General features: G+C 59.3%; 6 protein-coding genes across 7 annotated transcripts; 4 read left to right on the forward strand and 2 right to left on the reverse strand.

The window, feature by feature from the left end:
* Positions 1–336: 336 nt before the first annotated feature.
* On the forward strand, positions 337–1,815 carry IUM83_05961 (uncharacterized protein; the record flags this gene model as incomplete). Its single annotated transcript, XM_067930127.1, has 1 exon — positions 337–1,815. One exon carries the CDS (start codon positions 337–339, stop codon positions 1,813–1,815), a length of 1,479 nt encoding a protein of 492 aa, XP_067782800.1.
* A 524-nt stretch (positions 1,816–2,339) lies between these two features.
* Positions 2,340–6,921, reverse strand: IUM83_05962 (26S proteasome regulatory complex, subunit RPN11; the record flags this gene model as incomplete). The annotated part of the gene is made up of 6 exons (XM_067930128.1): positions 2,340–5,285; positions 5,365–6,198; positions 6,279–6,490; positions 6,583–6,723; positions 6,787–6,841; positions 6,919–6,921. 6 exons carry the CDS (start codon positions 6,919–6,921, stop codon positions 2,340–2,342), a joined length of 4,191 nt encoding a protein of 1,396 aa, XP_067782798.1.
* A 687-nt stretch (positions 6,922–7,608) lies between these two features.
* Positions 7,609–8,124, forward strand: IUM83_05963 (S-phase Kinase-associated protein 1A; the record flags this gene model as incomplete). The annotated part of the gene is made up of 1 exon (XM_067930129.1): positions 7,609–8,124. One exon carries the CDS (start codon positions 7,609–7,611, stop codon positions 8,122–8,124), a length of 516 nt encoding a protein of 171 aa, XP_067782570.1.
* A 162-nt stretch (positions 8,125–8,286) lies between these two features.
* On the reverse strand, positions 8,287–12,398 carry IUM83_05964 (Cell cycle protein cdc14; the record flags this gene model as incomplete). The annotated part of the gene is made up of 4 exons (XM_067930130.1): positions 8,287–9,568; positions 10,262–10,376; positions 10,479–10,553; positions 10,631–12,398. The coding sequence occupies 4 exons, from the start codon at positions 12,396–12,398 to the stop codon at positions 8,287–8,289; spliced, it is 3,240 nt and encodes a 1,079-aa protein (XP_067782566.1).
* A 3,093-nt stretch (positions 12,399–15,491) lies between these two features.
* IUM83_05965 (uncharacterized protein) lies at positions 15,492–16,043 on the forward strand (the record flags this gene model as incomplete). Its single annotated transcript, XM_067930131.1, has 1 exon — positions 15,492–16,043. One exon carries the CDS (start codon positions 15,492–15,494, stop codon positions 16,041–16,043), a length of 552 nt encoding a protein of 183 aa, XP_067782797.1.
* A 627-nt stretch (positions 16,044–16,670) lies between these two features.
* On the forward strand, positions 16,671–18,879 carry IUM83_05966 (ABC transporter G family member 31; the record flags this gene model as incomplete). 2 transcript variants are annotated; one of them, XM_067930133.1, is made up of 2 exons in its annotated part: positions 16,671–18,167; positions 18,253–18,879. In XM_067930133.1, 2 exons carry the CDS (start codon positions 16,671–16,673, stop codon positions 18,877–18,879), a joined length of 2,124 nt encoding a protein of 707 aa, XP_067782621.1. The 2 variants fall into 2 exon arrangements, with proteins under 2 accessions (XP_067782621.1, XP_067782620.1); XM_067930132.1 differs by having other exon boundaries at positions 16,671–18,341.
* Between the last annotated feature and the right edge of the window lie 434 nt (positions 18,880–19,313).

Here is a 19,313-nt window from a genome sequence, read left to right on the forward strand (position 1 = left end):
GCACCGCTGCCGCCGGCCACGCACGCACGGGCTCGGCCCCGCCCCGAGGCTGCTGCTGACACGGTAGTCAGCCAGCGCCGGCAAAGCTTTTTCTCGCATAAAATTCAGGCGGCTCGGCCACACAACGTGGGCCCGACGGCCCGTCTCTGCCAGCCACGCAGCCATTCGCGGCTGCCGCCACCGACGCTCGGTGGCCGAGACGCTGAAACCAACGCCCTCTCTCTTTGCTGCATTGAGTGAGTGTCGCAAAGGCCCCCCCCCCTTGGCCCAGCTAGTTTCGCATTGGCCGCGTCGCCCCCAAGCCGCCGCCCGAAGCTCCAGCAGACCGGCCGCACGATGCCGCCCAGCCTGATGCTGTCCCCGCAGCCGCAGGACGCCGCCTGCTGCGCGGCCTCCGCCAAGGCGCCGCCCAGCCCGCCGCCGGCCGGCCACCAGCCGTCGTCGTCGCTGCTCGGGCTGCCCCCGCGCCCCACGACCGCCAGCGTGAACCCGGCGGCGCGGCCCGCGCCGGCCAAGAGCTCGCGCGCGCGCACGCAGAGCCTGCCCACCGCCGGCGAGCAGCTGCTCGGCAAGGACAGCCCGTGGATGCAGCAGGCCGTGGACCGCGGCCTGTTCCGCCGCTTCGAGGACGTGAGCGCCGAGGTCGCGCGCCTCGCGCGCATCCAGAGCATGGACGCGTTCTCGTCCGCGGCCGGCGAGCAGGCGGCCGAGCCGCACCCGGAGCTGGCCGCCGTGCAGACGGAGCTCGGCCGCGCGCGCCGCCGCTCGCTGCGCATCCGCGAGGACCAGAAGCACATGATCCAGCAGTTGGAGGCCCAGCAGGACCGCGGCGTGCTCAAGAAGTACCTGGCCATGGCCACGGGCTCGGCCGCCCACCAGAAGAAGAAGACGGAGGAGCTCAAGAAGCAGCTCGGCCACCACATGGCCGAGGCCGTGCGCGCCGACGCCGAGCTGCAGCGGCTCGAGCGGCGGTCCAGCTCCCTCGTGGACGACTGGAAGCGCCGCTCCTCCTTCTCCACGAGCTCCCGCAGCGCGCGCAGCTACTCGGCCCAGCCCGAGGGCGAGGACGACGTCGTCGAGCAGAGCGAGAGCCGAGCAGCAGACGACAAGGATGCTGACGACGAGTACCTCTACTTCGACGAGGAGGAGGACATGGACATCGCCGAGCGCCTCGAGCAGCTCGAGAGAGAGAAGCAGCGGCTGCTGGGGCTGCTGCTCCGAACGCTGCGGCTCCCCGACGCCCTGCAGATGCACACCAACGTGGCCATGTACGCCTCGGAGGCGCAGGCCTGCGAGTCCATCAAGAAGCAGATCGACCGCGCCACGGGCCTGTACCATCAGGCGCTGCAGCTGCTGCGCATGGCCATGGCCACCGTCGTCTCCTCCCAGTACTCGGGCTCGGCGAGGGAGTTCGCCAACGGCCCGTTTGCGCTCACAGTGGAGGCCGGCCAGCTCATGGAGGCTGCGGCCATCGGCATCCAGCCGGAGGCCCGCCGCAGGTACCGACAGTTCGCCCCGGAGCTGCAGCACCTGCGCCTCCCCAAGTTCCCCCAGGTCGTGAGCGACTTCGTCCGTCGCGCACGAACCAACTTCGACCCGCGCAGTGCGCTGGCGCAGGAGGCTGTGAGGAGGCTCCCGGCGTGTGAGACCACCATGGTGATGACGCACAAGCTCGTGATCGAGAAGCTGGAGCTGCTCGACCGATGGAAGCGCACCGTCGAGGAGGACCAGGCGCACGCGCTGGACTCCCAGCACCGCCTCGAGACGCACCTGCAGCAGCGCCTCGCCGTGCTGGCTCGGTCCGTGTCGGTCTGAAGCGCTGTGCCGGGTGGCAGGTGGCGCAGCAGTGCCAACCTGTCGTCCCAGTAAGTGCATCAGCCGCACGCACTTATACCCCTTTAACCACCACACATAGCGACGCACGCGGCACGTCCGAGGCGTTGTTTAAGAGGGCGGGGGGTCTCGAGCGTCCCGCCTTCCCAAGTAAATTGTTCATAATTTATGCGTAGGCGACAAGAGATGTGAGCTCTGGCCTCACATGTCCGAGCGTTCCTGCGATCGATATCAAATAGACCGCGCTTCGCGTGCATCGTCATTTCAATTTGGCTGTGCCAGGAGTTGCATGCCTTCTTTCTATTCATGCAGCGGTGGCGGCCAGACCTTCGACTGGAAACCTTGCCGTGCATGCGCCACCACAACGAGAGAATGGTAAGTGTTCTCGTGAAGACGTTGGCAAATGAACGTCATGCAAGGAGCGAAACAACAACAAATTTGTTTACATGTACTATGTCAATACGCGGCAATCTTTTGCGGCGAACCTCTCTCCCGTCTAGCTTACCTCACTGCCCCCAGTCGTCCATATTCACATCGTTGTTGTCAGGTGGATCCATTCCGGGGTGCTGCATGTTGTCGCCGTTCAGGCCACGGTACGAACGGCCCATCAGAAAGTCCTGGCTCGCCATGGCCCGGGACTGCGGCTGTCCAGGCTGCTGCAACTCGTTGGCGAACATGTGATGGTCGGGGAGCTGACGCTGCTGGCCGGGCATACCCTGCGAGCTGAACACGTCCTGCGAGTGCATCTGTCCAGCTTGGCCATCGTCTCCGTAGAAGCTCGTCCGCGGGGCTGTCGGGGCTGGCCCACGCAGACCGCCCGGGGCATTGCCCACAAAGTGGCCTGAGTCTTGGTGCCGCACGACGTCGTGCATGTCCATGCCCATTTGAGCGGCCTGCTGGGCGTAGATATCCTGTTGACTTGTGCCCATTCCAGAAGACATTAGCATGCCCTTCGGCATGTCACCGTACAATGGGTGCTGCATCTGACGTGAGTGCTGCTGCTGCTGAAGCGCCGCTTGCTGCTGCTGCTGAAGCTGCTGCTGTTGTTGCGGACTCAGCATTTGCAGGTGCGACGATCCAGATTGCGGAAGATTTGGCGCTTTGCCACGCTGGAACTGGCGCTGTTGCTCTTGGCGCTGCTGCTCCTGGCGCTGCTGCTCTTGCTGCCGACGCTGCTGCTCTTGCTGCCGACGCTGCAGCTCTAGCCGTTGCTGCTCCTGCTGTCTTCGCTGCTGTTCCTGTCGCTGTTGCTCTTGGCGTTGTTGTTCCAGTCTCTGTTGCTCAAGGCGCTGCTTCTCTTGGCGCTGCTGCTCAAGCCTTTGTTGCTCGAGCCGCTGCTTCTGTTGCTGCTCCAGGCGCTGCTGCTCCAGACGCTGCTGCTCCAGACGGCGTTGCTCCTCCTCGATGCGCAGTTGTTCCTCCATGCGGCGCTGTTCTTCCATGCGGCGTTGCTCTTCCATGCGACGCTGCTCCTCAATGCGTTGTTGTTCAATGCGTTGTTGCTCGCGACGTTCTTGCTCTAGCCGCTGCTGCTCCAGTCGCTGTTGCTCACGACGTTCTTGTTCCTGCCGCTGCTTTTCTATACGCTGTCGCTCAAGACGTTGCTGCTTCTCTAAGCGCTCTCGCTCTCGACGCTCTCGCTCTTGACGCTCTCGTTCCTGGCGCTCACGCTCTTGGCGTTGCTGTTCCAGACGCTGTTGCTCCAACTGGCGCTGCTGTTCAAGTCGCCGTTGCTTCTCCAACTGCTGCTGCTGCTCTTCCAACTGCTTCTGCTGCTGCTCCAACTGGCGTTGCTGTTCGAGCCGCTGCTGCTCGAGGCGTTGTTGCTGTTGCTGCTGTTTGTTCAGAACTTCGAGCGCCTGGTCCAGAAATGACTGTTCGCCTTGGCCTGCAGCTTTCTTTTGCTGCTCAGTCTCCTTCAAAGCGGAATCTTTCTTGTCTCCCCCTTTTCCTCCGCGAATGGAAAACTGACCCTGGGGCGCTAATGCCTGCGCGGCCTCAGGTGCAGGCTTTGCATTCGTGGGTGGTGAGTTCAGCAGTGAGTCACTCCCTCCCGAAATGTCAGGCAAGACTGACGAAGTAATATCAGCAATTGCGCGGGATGCTAGCTCCAAATCCCCTTCACTGTCGTCATCGTGGTCTGCACGCGATTTGCTTTCAGCGGAGCTGTAATTGGACTCCTTGGCATCTGAGTCCTCGCTTCCCAGCAGTGACGAGATACCTTTCACTTCATTAGATGGAGTCACCTTGCTCGCTGCTGTAGCGTTCGTCCTAGCAGCTACGCCAGAACTGTTATCAGACGCGGAATCAGCTGTGCTCAAGCGCTGCTTTTTAGCTTCTGGTTCCTCTGCACTGGCTTCGCCGTCATCAGTGCTCAGATCATGGACAACACGTTCTGTGTCTTCCTTTTCCTTCGCATCCGCTTCTTCCTCTTCCTTCAGCCGTAGCTGTTCCTCTTCTTCCTCAGCTTTCAGGTCACGACATTTTTGATACAACATGTCCGTCATGTTCATAATCTCCTCGCTCAAATGCTCTTCCCGAGCAATTTTCAAAATACCGGATAGAGTTTTGCGCATACGTGCGCGATTCTGGCGAATTGCATTTAAGTTCACCTGATAATTCGCAATTTGGCGCTCAATAAGACGACGAGACGGAGGAATCTTCACCTTCGCAAATAATGCTGGGGTAGGCGGCAGCTTTACAGGAGCACCCGTACGTTTCCGCTTCGTACCGATCAAAGTCAATGACTTGTTCAGACTCGACGTCATCTTCTCGAAGTGATTTTCCATCTTTGTCCACTCGTTCACAGACTCGGTGATGTCGCGGAGTTTGTCCAACAGAACAGTTAACAGGAGCTGGTCACTGCTGGTAGTCATGAGCTTCGTGCTATAACGGTACGCCGGCACGAAGCGGTCATTGATGTTGGTGGAACGGATAAAGTTCCGCCGGTGACTGATGCTCTCCAGCAGCGTCTCATTGTAGTGAATCTTCTGTTCACACTTGTTCAAGTCGCTGGAGTACTGGTTGATCAAATCCACTACTTTCGAAATAGCTGCAGCCTCCACAGTTCGGGACTCTTCCAGCTGCATAAGCTCTGTTTCGGCGTTGCGTAAATGCTTTTCCGTTCGCTTAGCAAGAGTGCTCGTGGTACGTTCAAACTGCGCCTGTGAGGACAGGATTTGATGGCGTAAATCGAAAATCTTAATGAGGTCATCGACCTCGGAATTGTTATCGTGATCACCATCCGTTGCGTCATCGTCATCATCTTCACCCTCGGGTCGAGTAGCGGCTAGGATTTCGCGCTTTCCATACTCCACCAGCTGAACAAGCTGTGTTTTTTCAAGGTGCACAAGAGTGGCACCCGTGCTATTAGCGATCAGGTTGGCCCTATCCGTCTTCGACGACACTTCCGCAATAAGGCTATCAATCAGCACCAGAAACTTTTCTTCAGCCTAAATATCAAACATGCAAAGAAATACTGTTAGAATATTATCTTGCCAGCATTTCATTAGCCCAGTAGAATGTACGTACACTGGGGGACGTGGTGGTCTTGACAGCAACTAATTGCGTATCCTTCGCTGATTTGTCTTCATCATCCACCACGACTATCTCTTCCGAGATCTGCGTCTTCACGTTAGTATCAAGCGCGTCAATAGCCTCCTGTTTGATTTCCTTTTCTCCCAGAGCGTCGACGGACGCTGGAGCAGCATCCTTTGGCTTTGTGAGCGCTTCTGCTGCAACCGTTGAAACGGCTTCAGTAGAAGCCTCCTGTTCAGCCGGTGCTGCATCTGTAGGCTTGTCAGAACTGGAAGCTTCAGTGGTCTCATCAGCCTCCTCAGCCTTCTCCTCATCAGTGGCAGCAGGCATTTCTTCGTCCTCCTCCGCGACGTTCGCTGCATCAGCGGCTTCCTCAGTTGAAGCTTCCTTCTCACTACTGGCATTCCCGCTTTCAGCCGCCTTGTCAGGTGTTTCCTCCGCCTGCTTTTCCTCAGTAGAAGCCTCCTTCTCACTACTGGCATTCTCGCTTTCAGCCGCCTTGTCAGGCGTTTCCTCCGTCTGCTTTTCCTCAGTAGAAGCTTCCTTCGCACTACTTTCATTCTCGCTTTCAGCCGCCTTGTCAGGCGTTTCCTCCGCTTCCTGCTCAGATTTCTTCTGCTCCGCGATCCTCTCCACAAGCACGCGCCGTGTTTGCTTGAGAAAGTCGAGGATGCGGTTGGCCTGGCCTGTCACACACTTCTCGCAGAACCAGGGCGCCACGGGGGCCGCCTGCAGCGGCGGGCTCGCGCACTTGAAGTGCGTCTGGCTGTGGCACGCGCTGCACTCGGCCACCTCCGCCGCGGCCTCTCTCCGGCAGGCCGCGCACTTCTAAAGCAAGCAGCGTAGCAGTCAATCAGTCAGCCAGTCGAGCACGTCTATCTCCTAGCACTACCGCAGCGGCAACGCACCGGGGCCGCCTCCAACTGCTTGACGTGCGCAGCGGCCGCCTGCGCCATCTTCTCCTTCGTGGTGGGGGACGGCGCGGGCGCCTTCTTCTCCTTGTGGGCGGAGCGCGCGTTGGTGCCGCGCTTGCGGATGTTGAGCCGGTCCTTGATGTCCTTGAGGCTTTCCCCCGAGGCCGCCGAGTACATGGACGACCAGCCCGCGTCCGTCTTGAGCGCTGCCAACAGAGCGAGCGAGTGAGAACCGCGAGAGCTACGAGACCAGGGACCAGGGGGAGAGGCGTATCTGGGACGAGGGCCCAACACGTACAGGGGTTCAGCGTGCGCTTCATGTGCAGCGCGCAGGGCACGGGCGACGTGTAGACCTGGTCCTTGAAGCGGATGGAGCCGTCGGGCAGCAGGTCCGCGTACACGCGCTTGCGGTAGTACGACACATAGAGCTTCTTGGGGCCTGCAGGAGGAGGGTCCACAGTCAGAACACGCGCAGTGCACAGCGGCTTATGCGCCGACGCACCGGGCGACAGCAGCTTCTCGTCGATGAGCGTCGTCAACACGATGCGCGCGTCTCCCTGGGAGGTTTCAAGACGGAGCGGCGAGGTCAGCGCGAGAGGAGGCGGCACAGAGGGGGGAGCAGCCACAGACGCACCATGATGAGGACGTGGCGGCCGGTCGGCGGAGTGCGGAAGCGCGCGCTTTTTGCTTGTTTGGCCGAATGAGGGGGAGGAAGTGCGCCACTACGGAAGAGAATATCAGGTGGTGTGGGCGTACGCAAACCTATGTTAACGAATGTGGTGCACGATGGTGACCATTGTTCACCACCGCGCGTTCACTGAACATGCCGGGCATCGATCGTGATGAAGTCGAGCCTATGCAGCAAGAGCTGCAGGCTCGCAGTACGGTGAGCTCGCTTTTAAAGCGAATGCATGTATAATATCTACCGGAAAACATGAATGAAAGAACAAAATGAAGAAGCAACAGCAAAGCGTACACGTGTTTTAACGCGACGTACACGTCGTGGACGCTCTGGTGTGGTGTATTAAAGTACATCAGCTCAACTCCGCGACGGGCTTCGATCGAAGCTCGCGCGAAACTTGGCGACGCATTGTCAACCATCACTCGTGGGAAATGAATCATTATTACGAGGAGTGAGGTTTGCAGCGCAAGTGGCTACACCAGCTTTGTTATAACTCGTGCCACCTATTCCATACACACCACAACATCACGGCCCTCTGCGAGCTCCAACAAAGGTGACCTCTACCCGCGTGCGTTTTTCTGACCGCCAGTAAAATCCGCGAATTCGCTTTCCATTTCCCAACTCGACGCAAGCAACTCGGACATGGCCCCACAAGAGCCCGCCGCGGACGTGAAGGTGAAGCTGGTGTCGATGGACGGCGAGGCCTTCGAGGTGGACGCCAAGGTGGCGGTCATGAGCCAGCTGGTGCAGACGCTGGTGGCCGACGAGCAGGAGGGCGACGAGGTGCAGGAGATCCCGCTGCCCAACGTCAAGGCGCCCGTGCTGGCCAAGGTGGTGGAGTTCTGCCAGCACCACAAGGACGCGCCCATGGCCGAGATCCAGAAGCCGCTCAAGAGCAACGTGCTGAGCGAGTCGGTGGACGAGTGGGACGCCAACTTCGTCGACGTGGCGGACCAGGAGCTGCTCTTCGAGCTCATCCTGGCCGCCAACTACATGGACATCAAGTCGCTGCTGGACCTGTCGTGCGCCAAGGTGGCCTGCATGATCAAGGGCAAGTCGCCCGACCAGATCCGAGCCACCTTCGGCATCATGGAGGAGTTCACGGAGGAGGAGCAGCAGCGGATCCTCGAGGAGAACAAGTGGTGCGAGGACGTCTAAGCTGCTCCTCCCTGTCTGCCGCGCCTGGTCTGGACGCACAGCACGAGAAGAGAGAAGGAGGAGGAGGAGAAGGAATATAAGGATCGTTTTATTGCAGGCTCGCTTGGTCTACTGCTGCTTACTTATCGCTCTTGGTCTTGGGTGCTGAAGCTGGAGAGATGGTTACCAGAACATGTTGCCGCCGCTCGGAAGACTGGACTTGGTGCTCCGGTAGCGCATGTACTTCTGGTCGTTGAGCTTGTCGCCCTGCGTCTTGTCGAGGCCGATTGCCGCGTTCGAGACGACCCGCGTGGTCACGATGCCCGCCGCCGCGCTCCGGGTCGGAGACATGACCGTGCGGATGTTGCTGCCTCCACGCTTGGCGTCCTGCCCGACACCGTACGGACTCGACGACCCGCTGGACGAGCCGATGGGAACCAGCTCCGCCTTGACGCTCGAGGTCTTCGACGGGTTGAGCTGGTGCATCCTGCTCTCGATGGCCTCCATGAACTGCTGCTGCGGGCCGATGACGCTGCCGGGCCGGCACAGACGCAGCCACCCGATGAGCTCGTGGGCCGAGAACAAGTGGTGCTTCATCATGTAGGCGCCAATGCAGGTGCCCGTGCGACCGAGGCCGGCCTTGCAGTGCACCGCCACTGCGCCGGGGGTCTTCTCACACGCCTCAATAAACTTCATCAAGATCGGCATGGGCGCGTTCGTGCCGTCCGGGTAGATCAAGTCGAGGTGGTCGATGCCCGCCGACAGGAACTTCTTCTCGTCGTACTGCTTGTCGTTGAGGCGCACCACGAGAGTCACGTTCCGCTTCTTGAAGTACGGGATGTAGTGCTCCGGGGTCAGCATGACATGGCCCTGCGGCGTGCGCTGGTACACGTTGTGCGGGCCGGCGAAGGCGATGAACTTGGGTGAGACCCAGGTGAGGTCGCCGTTCTCGACGCGCTCGAAGTGCTGGAACTCGTGCAGGTCGAACGTCTTGATGGAGATGTAGCCGCTGTTCATCGCTCGCTCGAGTCCCTTGAGGCAGTCCAGGATGGTCAGGTTGAACGTGCACACCGACGGCGTGGCGTCGTGGAACGGGGGGAAGCGCATGCGCTGGAAGGGCTCGTAGGCCTTCTCAGCGCTCATATTCTGGAACAGCACGGCCCAGCAGCCCAAGATGCACACGGCGTTCGCGCGACGCTGACCCTGAGTGGACGAGTAGAAGTACACCACCTCGCCCGCCTTGGCCGCGGCGGCCAGCTTCTTGTTGAGCGTCTCGGAAAAGACGAAGGTGTGGCCCAAGTTGAGCGGACCGAAGTCCAGGTAGAAGTTCCAGTACATGAGCTCGTCGTCGATGGAGAAGAAGTGCGTGCCCGGAAGACGCGGAGGCGCCTTCTTCAGCGGCACGTAGAACAAGCGACCGGGTAGGAACTCGATCGCCTCCTCGAGACCGTTTGTCATTGCTGAGCTAGCCATGGTTGTTGTTGAAGTGGGTTAGTTAGTTGGTGGGCTGCTGTGGTGCTCGGAGACGCGAACTCGCAACGGGTTCCTGGGCCCGCGCTGAAAACGATCTGAACGCGAAAGTTTTTGCTGCGAAATTGGCTGTTGTTGCTGTGGCTGCTGGTGGTGCTTCTGCTCGTCAGGCCGAAAGGTGCGTTGAGGCTGTTGAGGCTGTTGAGCTGAAGTCGATGAATCCAAGAATGAGTCACTGGAAAGCGCCCGGACGTTGAGCACGTCTTCACCCTCGTCAACCCCAGTCCGCTCTCGCAACTACAACATGAAGCTGGCACGCGCTTCCATTCTGGTCAGCCAAGGCTGGAGGCAGGAGTAGTCGATAGATAGCAAGTAAATTCGTGCGGCGACATCTTATCGCAGCACCGAAAACGCCTTCATGTCTGGGCACTTGAAATAGGGCTCTCCCAATACTAAGCCAGTCCAACGACGAAGAAAGCATGAGCTCAGCTTCTCTTGGTGCTTCTTGCGTTCACGCAGGACGGAACGTGTCCGCATGGGAGCCGTTGGTGGGTAGAACTAAAAGAACGGACAAGAGTTCCAGGTCTAAGAGCTCACCAAGCCGTAACTCCACATCAGCCGTGTGAATTCGGCGTTAGCGACACTGCTTGGTTGTCGGACAGCCTGTCCCGACTTGCAGCAGACTAACCCCAGCAACGCTAATAAATCTGCGTGAGTTGCAAGATGGATGACAGCATCCTCGCCTGAAGTCATGCGCACCAACGGCACTTCCCTTTTCGGTGCATCTGACGACCTGCACATGGCTACGACGTTGAACGCAAATTGTAAGTTGAACTAATCAAACGTCCCATGCAAGCCTGACGCTGATGATCCAGCAAAAGAAAACAAAATACATTGCAACTTACACGACGCGCACCCAGATAAGTTATCCCGTGCTAATAGCCACTCTGCATCACTACCAGTAGTTGCTCCTGTAGCCGCTGCTTGATAGCGGAGTAGAACCGCAGATCAGCCTCCAAAGACTGCTTATAACTATCGCTGACACTCGTTTCACCACCTGCCAGTCCACGGTGGCACCGATCGATGTTCTCGTTCACCTTCCGCAGCCGGCTCTCCAAGATATCCCATTCGTCAGGAGGCAGCATCATGTCCGACGGCCGCGTCGCCAGAGCCGTCGAAATCGTTGTTGTCGTGTGCATCCGCTTGCTCGAATGGGGAACAATGTCACTCACACTCGGCACCTCCACAATCGCCGTGCTGTCCTCTTCTTCACGTTGGCGTTTTCCTGTCAAGGGTGCCGGCGAAGTCGCCGGTTTACTACCGATAGAAGATTTCCGGTTGGCAGGCTTGTTGACAGGCTTCGGCTTTGCAGGCGACTTTTGCTTGGATGGCGAGACCGTTTGTTTCGTCTCCTTCGCCAAACTCGCACCATTTGATGCCTTGGCTTTGCCGGCTGCGTTCTGAGCTTTCTTTTGGGCAGCCGGCTTATGAGGAAGAGCTGCTGGCTTCGCCTGCTTTGCTTTTGCGGCAGGTTTCGTCGCTTTAGCTGTAGCCGTCTTCGTCAGCGCCACACTCACAGGGGCCTTGGTGTCAGCCCGTATCGGTACTTCTTCCACCATCTCCGGGTTCTGCGTGAGTCCTCGGGGAAGTTTGGTGGGGGTAACAGGAGCAGCTGCAACCGCAGGAGCAGCAGAGGCAGTAGCAACAACACCAACAGCACCAGCAACAACGGGGGCAGGTGTCGCCTTTGGCTTCTCTGGAGCAAGTGTCGCCTTGGGTTTCTCCTGAGCAACCACCGCCTTGGCTTTCCCCGGTGCCGGTTTCGCTGCAGGTTTGGCTGACGCCTTGGCAGAAGCCTTGGTAGCTGCTTCGGGCTTGCTTTCAGGCTTACACTCCGCCTTGCTCTCCGCCTTGTCCTCAAGCAATTTGCTGTCTGCCTCGTGTTGCGCTGCCTCGTTCGGCGCCTTGGGCGTCGCTGCTGAGACCGTCGCAGCAGAAGAAGAAGCCGCCGCCGCCTTGCCCTTGGTCCTCCCGCCGCTGAAGGGGTCCGTGGTCGGGATCTTGTCCGACATGATGAACTCGGAGAGCGGCGGCTCGAGCAGCATGGCCATGTGCAGGTAGAGCAGGTCCAGGCGGCCGGCGCAGAAGTCGAAGAACGAGTGCACGTTGTCGTTGTGCGCCGCCGCCTCCTTGGCCTGCGCCACGGCGTTGCGGTACATGGCGACGATCTCGGCCCACATCTGCAGCAGGCGCGCGGCCGCGTGCGGCAGCACCACGTTGGGCGTGACGTTGACGAACAGCGCGTCCTGGAAGTGCAGCGCGTCCAGCATCGAGTTCTGCGCCAGGAAGGCGGCGTGCACGTCCAGCCAGAACTGGTTGACCTCCAGGCGCCCGCCGGCCGCCACCATCTCGCGCCAGCGGCCGTTGAAGTCCGGGCTCAGCAGCACGTTGATGAGGCGGAAGCGGCAGCCGCGGCGCGCGCGGATGACGCGCGTGGAGCTGGCGCTGCTGCTGCTCATGACCTGCGGCTTCTTCCTGGTCTTGGACTTGGCCTTGGCCTTCTTCGCGACGGGCTTCTGCTTCTTGGCGGGCGGCCGCTGGGCCCGCGGCCGGGCCTGAGTCTGAGTCTGGGGGGCGGCGTGGGCCTTGTCCCAGTCGCGCAGCAGCCGGATGAAGCCCGCGCGGCCCGACACGCGTTGGGGCCCGGTGCGGGAGCAGCTGATGCCGCGCACGGACAGCTCGTGGCGCAGCTCGGCGTACAGACACTCGTCGTACGGCTCGCGCAGCTCGGGCGGAGACGGCGGCGACGTCACCTTCCGCGGCATAAATGACGGGGCGTTTGTATGGCGAGCAGGAAGCGCGGGAAAAAGAAGTGCTGCTGTCGAGATCGTGTGGCGCACACTAGATGGGCGCGATCATTTCCACCCTGCGTGTCAAGTGTACAGAGGCAATCAGCACCAGCTTTGCAACTTGCACTGCGAGCCTGGTCAGCCTGGCCGCCGCGCTCTAGCGCCTTGCAGCCTGCAACGCCGCTGATGACCAGCCACTCTAGCAGACAGGGCCGCAGCGACACTTTCAAGTCGAAAGTTTCAACTCCGAGGAGACAGCACCGCTGTCCGAATCTCGCTCAAGCGCGAGTCGCAGCCAAAGCAAAGCCATGGCCTCGGCTACCAAATTTTGCAGGTGGATCTGCTCACGGCGCGCCGTCTGCAGGAGGAAGGCAGCGCCGTCGTTTCTAAAGCTGCTGCGGCGAGTTGATTGCCTCCGCGACGCTGGCGGATCCACAAGCTGCACGCGCTCAACAGCCGGTGGACGGCCCAGCCTGGAATCGCGAGACGCCCGCCACCTCATCGCTCTCCCCGAAACGCAGCGTATGGAGCGCGCTGGCAACGCCGCGCCAAGCAACCCAGCGGTGCCCACAGCAGCTGGAAGCGCCCAGCTTTTGCCGGCGAGTTGTAACGCGGTGAATGAGAATTCTTCCTGCGCCCGCAACGAGCTCCGATCTCGAAAGGCCTTTTGGTCCTCTGCCCCCATCCGATCTAATGTGTATGTATGCGCACTACCGGAAGACGCCTGCCATTTCGGAGACAACAAGGCTCGTCACAGGACCTTCCCTCCCCTGGGACCCCTCAAATAGGATCGATGGTGCCAAAACTGAAGTTGAAGGCCACCATTGCTGCTCCCCTAGAGCTGAGTCGGGGCGAGGGAAATGGCGCTCGCCCACTTCAAGCAGCAGTCGGACCAAGGGGTCTGTCCACAGCAACTGGTTTCAAACACGTGCTGCGGCCCGGGCTTCAAGCGTGCGGCGTTGGCATCGGCGCTGGTCCAAGTCACGGTGCATGATGCTTGCTGGCCCAACGATGCTGGGACTCCCAGTGCGATGCAATGCCAGCGACGGTCTCCGTTAGAAATGGCTGCCTCCGGTTTCTAAAGGCCACCAGAAGTGGCACCGAAAATGGCTGGCCGCGCGTTCGCCTCGGAGCATCGGTGGCGATGCGCGGGGCGGCGAATTATGTCATGCAGCTCTACGAGCAGCGTCTTCGGCCCCGCCAGGTGGACTCGACGCCGGCCAGCTGGCCCCGCTGCCACGTTGTCGTTGCCCAGATTCGCTCGTTGACACGCTCCGCGGGATACCCTTTCAAGATTGCCGGCGCGCGACGGGCTTGCAGGCGTGATTTGGCATACAAAAACGCTGTCAGCGGCAGGCGTCGGAAGAGGCGCGTGGCAAGGCGAACTGTGGCTCAACAACGACAGCACACGCCAAATAATGCGGGGACTGTGCGGGCGATGACTGGGGCGGCGGCGCGGACCAGCGCCAGCAACGCGTTGCCCGCAGCCAGCAGCAGGTGGCGGTGCCACCGCCGGCGCCCACGAAAGTGATGTCCATGCGGGCGCGGACCGGATGACTTGGCGTGCTGCGAAAACGGGCTGGCCACCTCGGATAATACCGGCGGATTTGTGGCTTTTGTCCAGTGGCGTCTTATCTTGGTGGTGTCTGAGTCTGCCTGGTCTTGAACGAAAGGCGCAGGCTTGTAGCTTCTGTTTCTGCTTGCACTTGCACTCCGCGCACTGCAGGGTGTAGGTTTGCCTGTGCGACGATGACGCGGCGAACCTGCTGATACTACAATACAGCACTGGCAAACAGTCCAAAGCAGTTTTACCCACACGCCAGCCTCGTCCTTATCGCTGCAAGTCAGGACGCCGCTGCGACGGATTTACCCTTCGTGATGACGCTACGCTCGACCGAATCCTCGCAAGGACGGTAAAAGCAGTATCAAGTCCTGCGTTGCGGGTTGTAGAGCGAAGCAAGCGCGGTGGACTGTCAATGATAGACTCTCCTACGTGGGCGTCTTGGTTCTCGAGGCGAGTGCATTGTGCACGCAATACATGATCGAGATCGCAAACACGAGTCGGATGCCTCGAAGTGAACGTTTCAGTCGGGTACCTCAAAGTGAAAGTTTCAAATGAGGCATCCAGAACAGCTGGCTTTGCTTCAGCGGCTTCGAAATGTCGCTTGGAAGCAAAGGCCGTAGTAACGCAGATCTCAAGGTATTATAGTATAGTGATATTCCCTACAAGTTATAATATAATATATATCAGGACGATAAACTCCATATTAAAAATATTATATTGATATACATTATTAATTTCCGCTCCATTAAGTACGAATGTAGACGTGGTGTCGAGCGACACCAAGTACACTGACTTGGATTCTTGTCGCCTAGCCAGCTGGCGGGGTTCCGCCAGACTGAGGTCGGCAGCTAGAAGGTGTCCGAGTGCCCGGCACTATCCTACGAGGAGGCAAGCGCGCAGTTTAACTCGTGCTTTGCCTCGGACCTGTTCTTGCTCATGTACATCATTGAGCCGTTCGTGGTCTGGATGAGACTTGTGGAGACTGTTTCAACTACGGTAGATCCCCAATACTCGGTGTTGGTGCTGTGGTCCGAGTGCTCGTGACATGATGCGCAAATACGCTACGAAATACCTTGCTGTATGCTCCAAGCAGCTGCTGGATGTTGGAACGGAGAAGGCCGCGTGCACGCTTTGGCTGAAGACTGGCTTCAACGAACATCAAGATCATCATAGCCATGGATTTTTGTAACGCTGACCTATTACGTAGTTGCGTCATCGTTGATGCTATTCTCCTTGAGTGCCAACTGAACCTGTCCAGGATATTACACTCGTCGATTTATTAATATCAAGGTATTATCAGTGCAAATCCACCGATATTATATTATTATTAGCCATATATCAGTTTGTCATATATTATATTTATATTTATATTATATTAATATTGTTGATATGTATTGTCATTACTACGAACCCCAGGTTTGCAGCAAAGGCCGAGGCTCATTTCACAACTGGAGGCGACCCGCGCACCCACCCACAGTCACCCACCTATCAGCCTCTCGCCGCGCATGACGGCGCTGCTCGTGAAGAGCCCTTGGAAGCAGCAGCACGAGCCCATGCCCGCCGCGCTCGCCGACGTGATGCCGCAGATCCGCGTGGACGACGCGCGCGTGCAGGAGGCGCGCGCCTGGACGCTCAAGCTGCGCCACGGCGAGAGCGCCAGCCCCTCGCCGTCGCAGAGCCTCGCCGCCAAGAGCCCGCTGGTGGTGGAGGCCAGCAGCAAGAAGCACCGCTTCTCGCTGCGGCGACTCTTCAAGCACGAGCACCACGAGCAGCAGCAGCAGCAGGCCGGCAAGAAGGCGGTCTTCGTGCCGCCCGTCCCCATCCCCACCGACTTTCTCACCAGGGAGAGACACGGGGGCGTGACCGTCAGCGGCAAGCGCGTGCCCTTCACGCGCGACGCCCACAAGCGCAGGAAGAAGACGGTCAAGCCCCTGCCGCGCATCAGCGAGGACCGCGCCCAGGCGCCCGCCAGCTCGTCGCTCGAGGCCTACCGCCGCCGCGCCTACTACCCGGCCAAGAAGGACAAGGCCAAGAAGGGGCGCGCCGCCTCATCGTGAGGCCTGGCTGCTCCAGACCGAGCACTACTGTACGCGGAGGCCCCAGCGCCGCCGATCCGCCAGGGACTGCGCTGCCGACGACGATCTGCCCGCGCTGCCATCATTTTTTTGCCTGCGAACTAGAACTGTGCCTATTTATTGGCTCGGAAAATGCCACCACTAAATGCAATATCTCATGAACGACTCTTTCTCGACGCGTTCGCCTTCCTCCTTCCTGTCGCCCCACCGGAGCAACGTGGACTTGCGCTTGCAGCCACGCGTAAACGTCCGCGTCAACGTGGCGCGTGTCTAGCGAGTCCCGAAAAATCCTGTTGAAGAGGCGAGGAAGCCTCGGCAGCGGCGAGGCCCGCAGCGAGGCCTTGCAGCAGCAAGCAGCGCGAGCGAGCGGACCGCTGCCTCCCTTCCCTCGCCGCGGGATGCTAGCGGCATGGCCACCCGTGCTGGTGGCTGTCGTAGCCAGTCGGCCGGCCAGCCAAAGTGCAGCCATTTTCTGGCGGGTTTCCGACAAGATCGTGCCCGTGCGCTCGTCACATGTGATTGCAACGACCGTACCGCAGTGCTGGACATGCTGGACATGCTGCCGCCCGACGCGGCGTACGTGAACCAGATCCACGAGCACTACCCGCGCTGGAGACTTCCGAGTTCGCGCACCGCTGCTGCTCGGGGAAGGACCTCGAGCCGTGGGCCGTTGAAGCGCTGAAGAACTGCTCGCCGGAGCAACATGACCTTGCGCTGAAGGTGGTGACGGCGCACCACAAGTTCGCGCCGGACTTGATGGTCAAGAAGCTCGGACTGGACAACTGCAAGGACACGGTGGTGAGCAACGCCATGCTTCGCGGTGTCTCTGGAGGTGAGCGCAAGCGTGTCACCACGGGCGAAATGCTGGTCGGTAGGAAGCGCTTGCAGCTGCTCGACGAGACCAGCACGGGTCTTGGTAGTGCGGCCACCTACGACATGTGCAAGTCGCTCAAGAGCGCTGCTCGCAACTTCAACGCGACCGTTGTGATCTCGCTTCTGCAGCCGTCCCCGGAGGTGCTCGAGCTGTTCGACGACGTGCTGTTGATGAACGACGGAAGCATCATGTTCCACGGCAAGCGCGAGGACGCAGTGCCCTACTTTGAGCAAATGGGTTTCCACTGCCCGCCCCGTAAGGATGTGACCGACTTCCTGCTGGACCTGGGCACCAACAAGCAGGGCGTGTACGTCGTTGGAGAGAATGTGCCGCATCAGTCCGCTGAATTCGCCGATCGCTTCCGTGCGTCGACTATTTTCCAGAAGACGCTGCAGCGTCTCGATTCACCGGTCAAGGAGCCTCTTCTCGTTCCTGATGTCAAACCGTTCCGCTTGTCTTTCTTCGAGGACTTGGCTATCCTGCTGCGTCGGCAGATGATGCTTACGTCGCGCGATACGACTTACCTCATGGGCCGCGCGGTGATGAACATCGTCATGGGACTCTTGTACGGCTCGACGTTCTGGCAGATGGATGATTCCAACAGCCAGCTCGTCCTGGGTCTGCTCTTTTCGTGCGCCATGTTCTTGTCGTTGAGTCAAGCCTCGCAAGTGCCGACGTTCATTGAGGCCCGTTCGGTCTTCTATAAGCAGCGTGGAGCGAACTTCTTTCGATCGAGCGCGTACGTGCTGGCGATGTCGCTTTCACAGATCGCATTGGCTGTTGTGGAGACTGTTGTGTTTGGTGCGATTACCTACTGGCTGGGAGGTCATGTCGCCCTCGCGGACCGCTTCATCGTGTTCCTCGTCACTCTCTTCCTGTGCCAGATGTGGTTCACCAGCTACTTCTTCTTCCTGTCATCGGTCTCGCCCAGCTTGACGGTCGCGCAGCCCGTCATGACGGTGTCGGTGCTGTTCTTCATGCTGTTCGGAGGATTCTTGATAACGAAGGACAACATCCCGGACTATTTGATCTGGGTTTTCTGGATTGATCCGCTCGCGTGGTGCATTCGGGCGTTGAGTGTCAACGAGAATTTAACTCCGAAATTTGACGTGCGCGTTTTCGATGGCTTCGACTATTGCGCCAAGTACGACGAAACCATCGGTGAATACAGCCTCGGCGTCTTCAACTTGCCGACGAAGTCAATGTGGATCTGGCACGGCTGGATCTACTTGGTGGCCGGGTATTTCGTCCTTGTCTTCGCATCGCATCTCGTGCTCCAATACAAGCGCTACGAAAGTCCCGAAAATGTCGCCATAGTGGAATATGAAGAAGCTGGAGCAGACCAAACAGCTTACTCGACCGCTACTCGAAAATGCGGCCACTCCGAAGGGAGTTCACGACCATGAGAAGCTTATCGAGATCCAGGACGCCGACGACATCATGGGCGGCGTCCCGACCATTAGAGTTCCTGTTGAGCCTACCGGTCGTGGCATTTCCGTCCCTGTGACACTAGCCTTCAACAACTTATGGTACTCGGTTCCGCTGCCCGGACTCACCAACGACGAACAGATCGACCTGCTCGAGGGCATGTCCGGATTCGCCCTGCCCGGAACGATGACCGCGCTCATGGGATCCTCTGGCGCTGGCAAGACCACGCTCATGGACGTCATCGCAGGACGCAAGACCGGCGGCAGAATTCAAGGGAAGATTCTGCTTCACGGCCACCCGGCCAACGACCTCGCCATCCGCCGATGCACGGGCTACTGCGAGCAAATGGACATCCACTCGGACTCGGCCACGGTGCGCGAGGCGCTCATCTTCTCGGCCATGCTGCGCCAGGACGCCAACATCTCGATGGCGCAGAAGATGGAGACCGTCGAGGAGTTCATCGAGCTGCTGGAGCTCCCGACAAGATCATCTGCGGGTCGTCCACGGAGCAGATGAAGCGCGTGACCACCGGCGTGGAGGCGTGGAGCTGGAGGCGCAGCCCAGCATCATCTTCATGGACGAACCGACGAGTGGCCATCCTGATCGTGGTCTTCCGTATTTTGGCGCTGTTCTCGCTGCGCTACATCAACCACCTCAAGCGCTAGGAAAGCGGGTGCGCTAGTCCGCTCCACGCATGCCGCGCATTTCGATAATACATCTCTTCTTTGAACGGGAGCGCGGTGCATTATCAAGAACACACTCATACAAACACTACTCAGAACAAACTATCAGAAAACACATTACATTCTTGAGTGCGTGTAGTTGCGCTTCTTCTTGGCAGGCTGCTCCCCGTCCTTCGCACGCTTCCTCCTCAAGTCCTCAAACCACTCTGCAGGGATGTACTCCGAGACAAATAGCCGGTAGTACGGCCCAGCGGCACGCTTTCGAAG

The sequence above is a fragment of the Phytophthora cinnamomi genome (genome assembly GCF_018691715.1).
Source record: "Phytophthora cinnamomi strain GKB4 chromosome Unknown Contig104, whole genome shotgun sequence".
NCBI classification, from domain to species: domain Eukaryota; phylum Oomycota; class Peronosporomycetes; order Peronosporales; family Peronosporaceae; genus Phytophthora; species Phytophthora cinnamomi.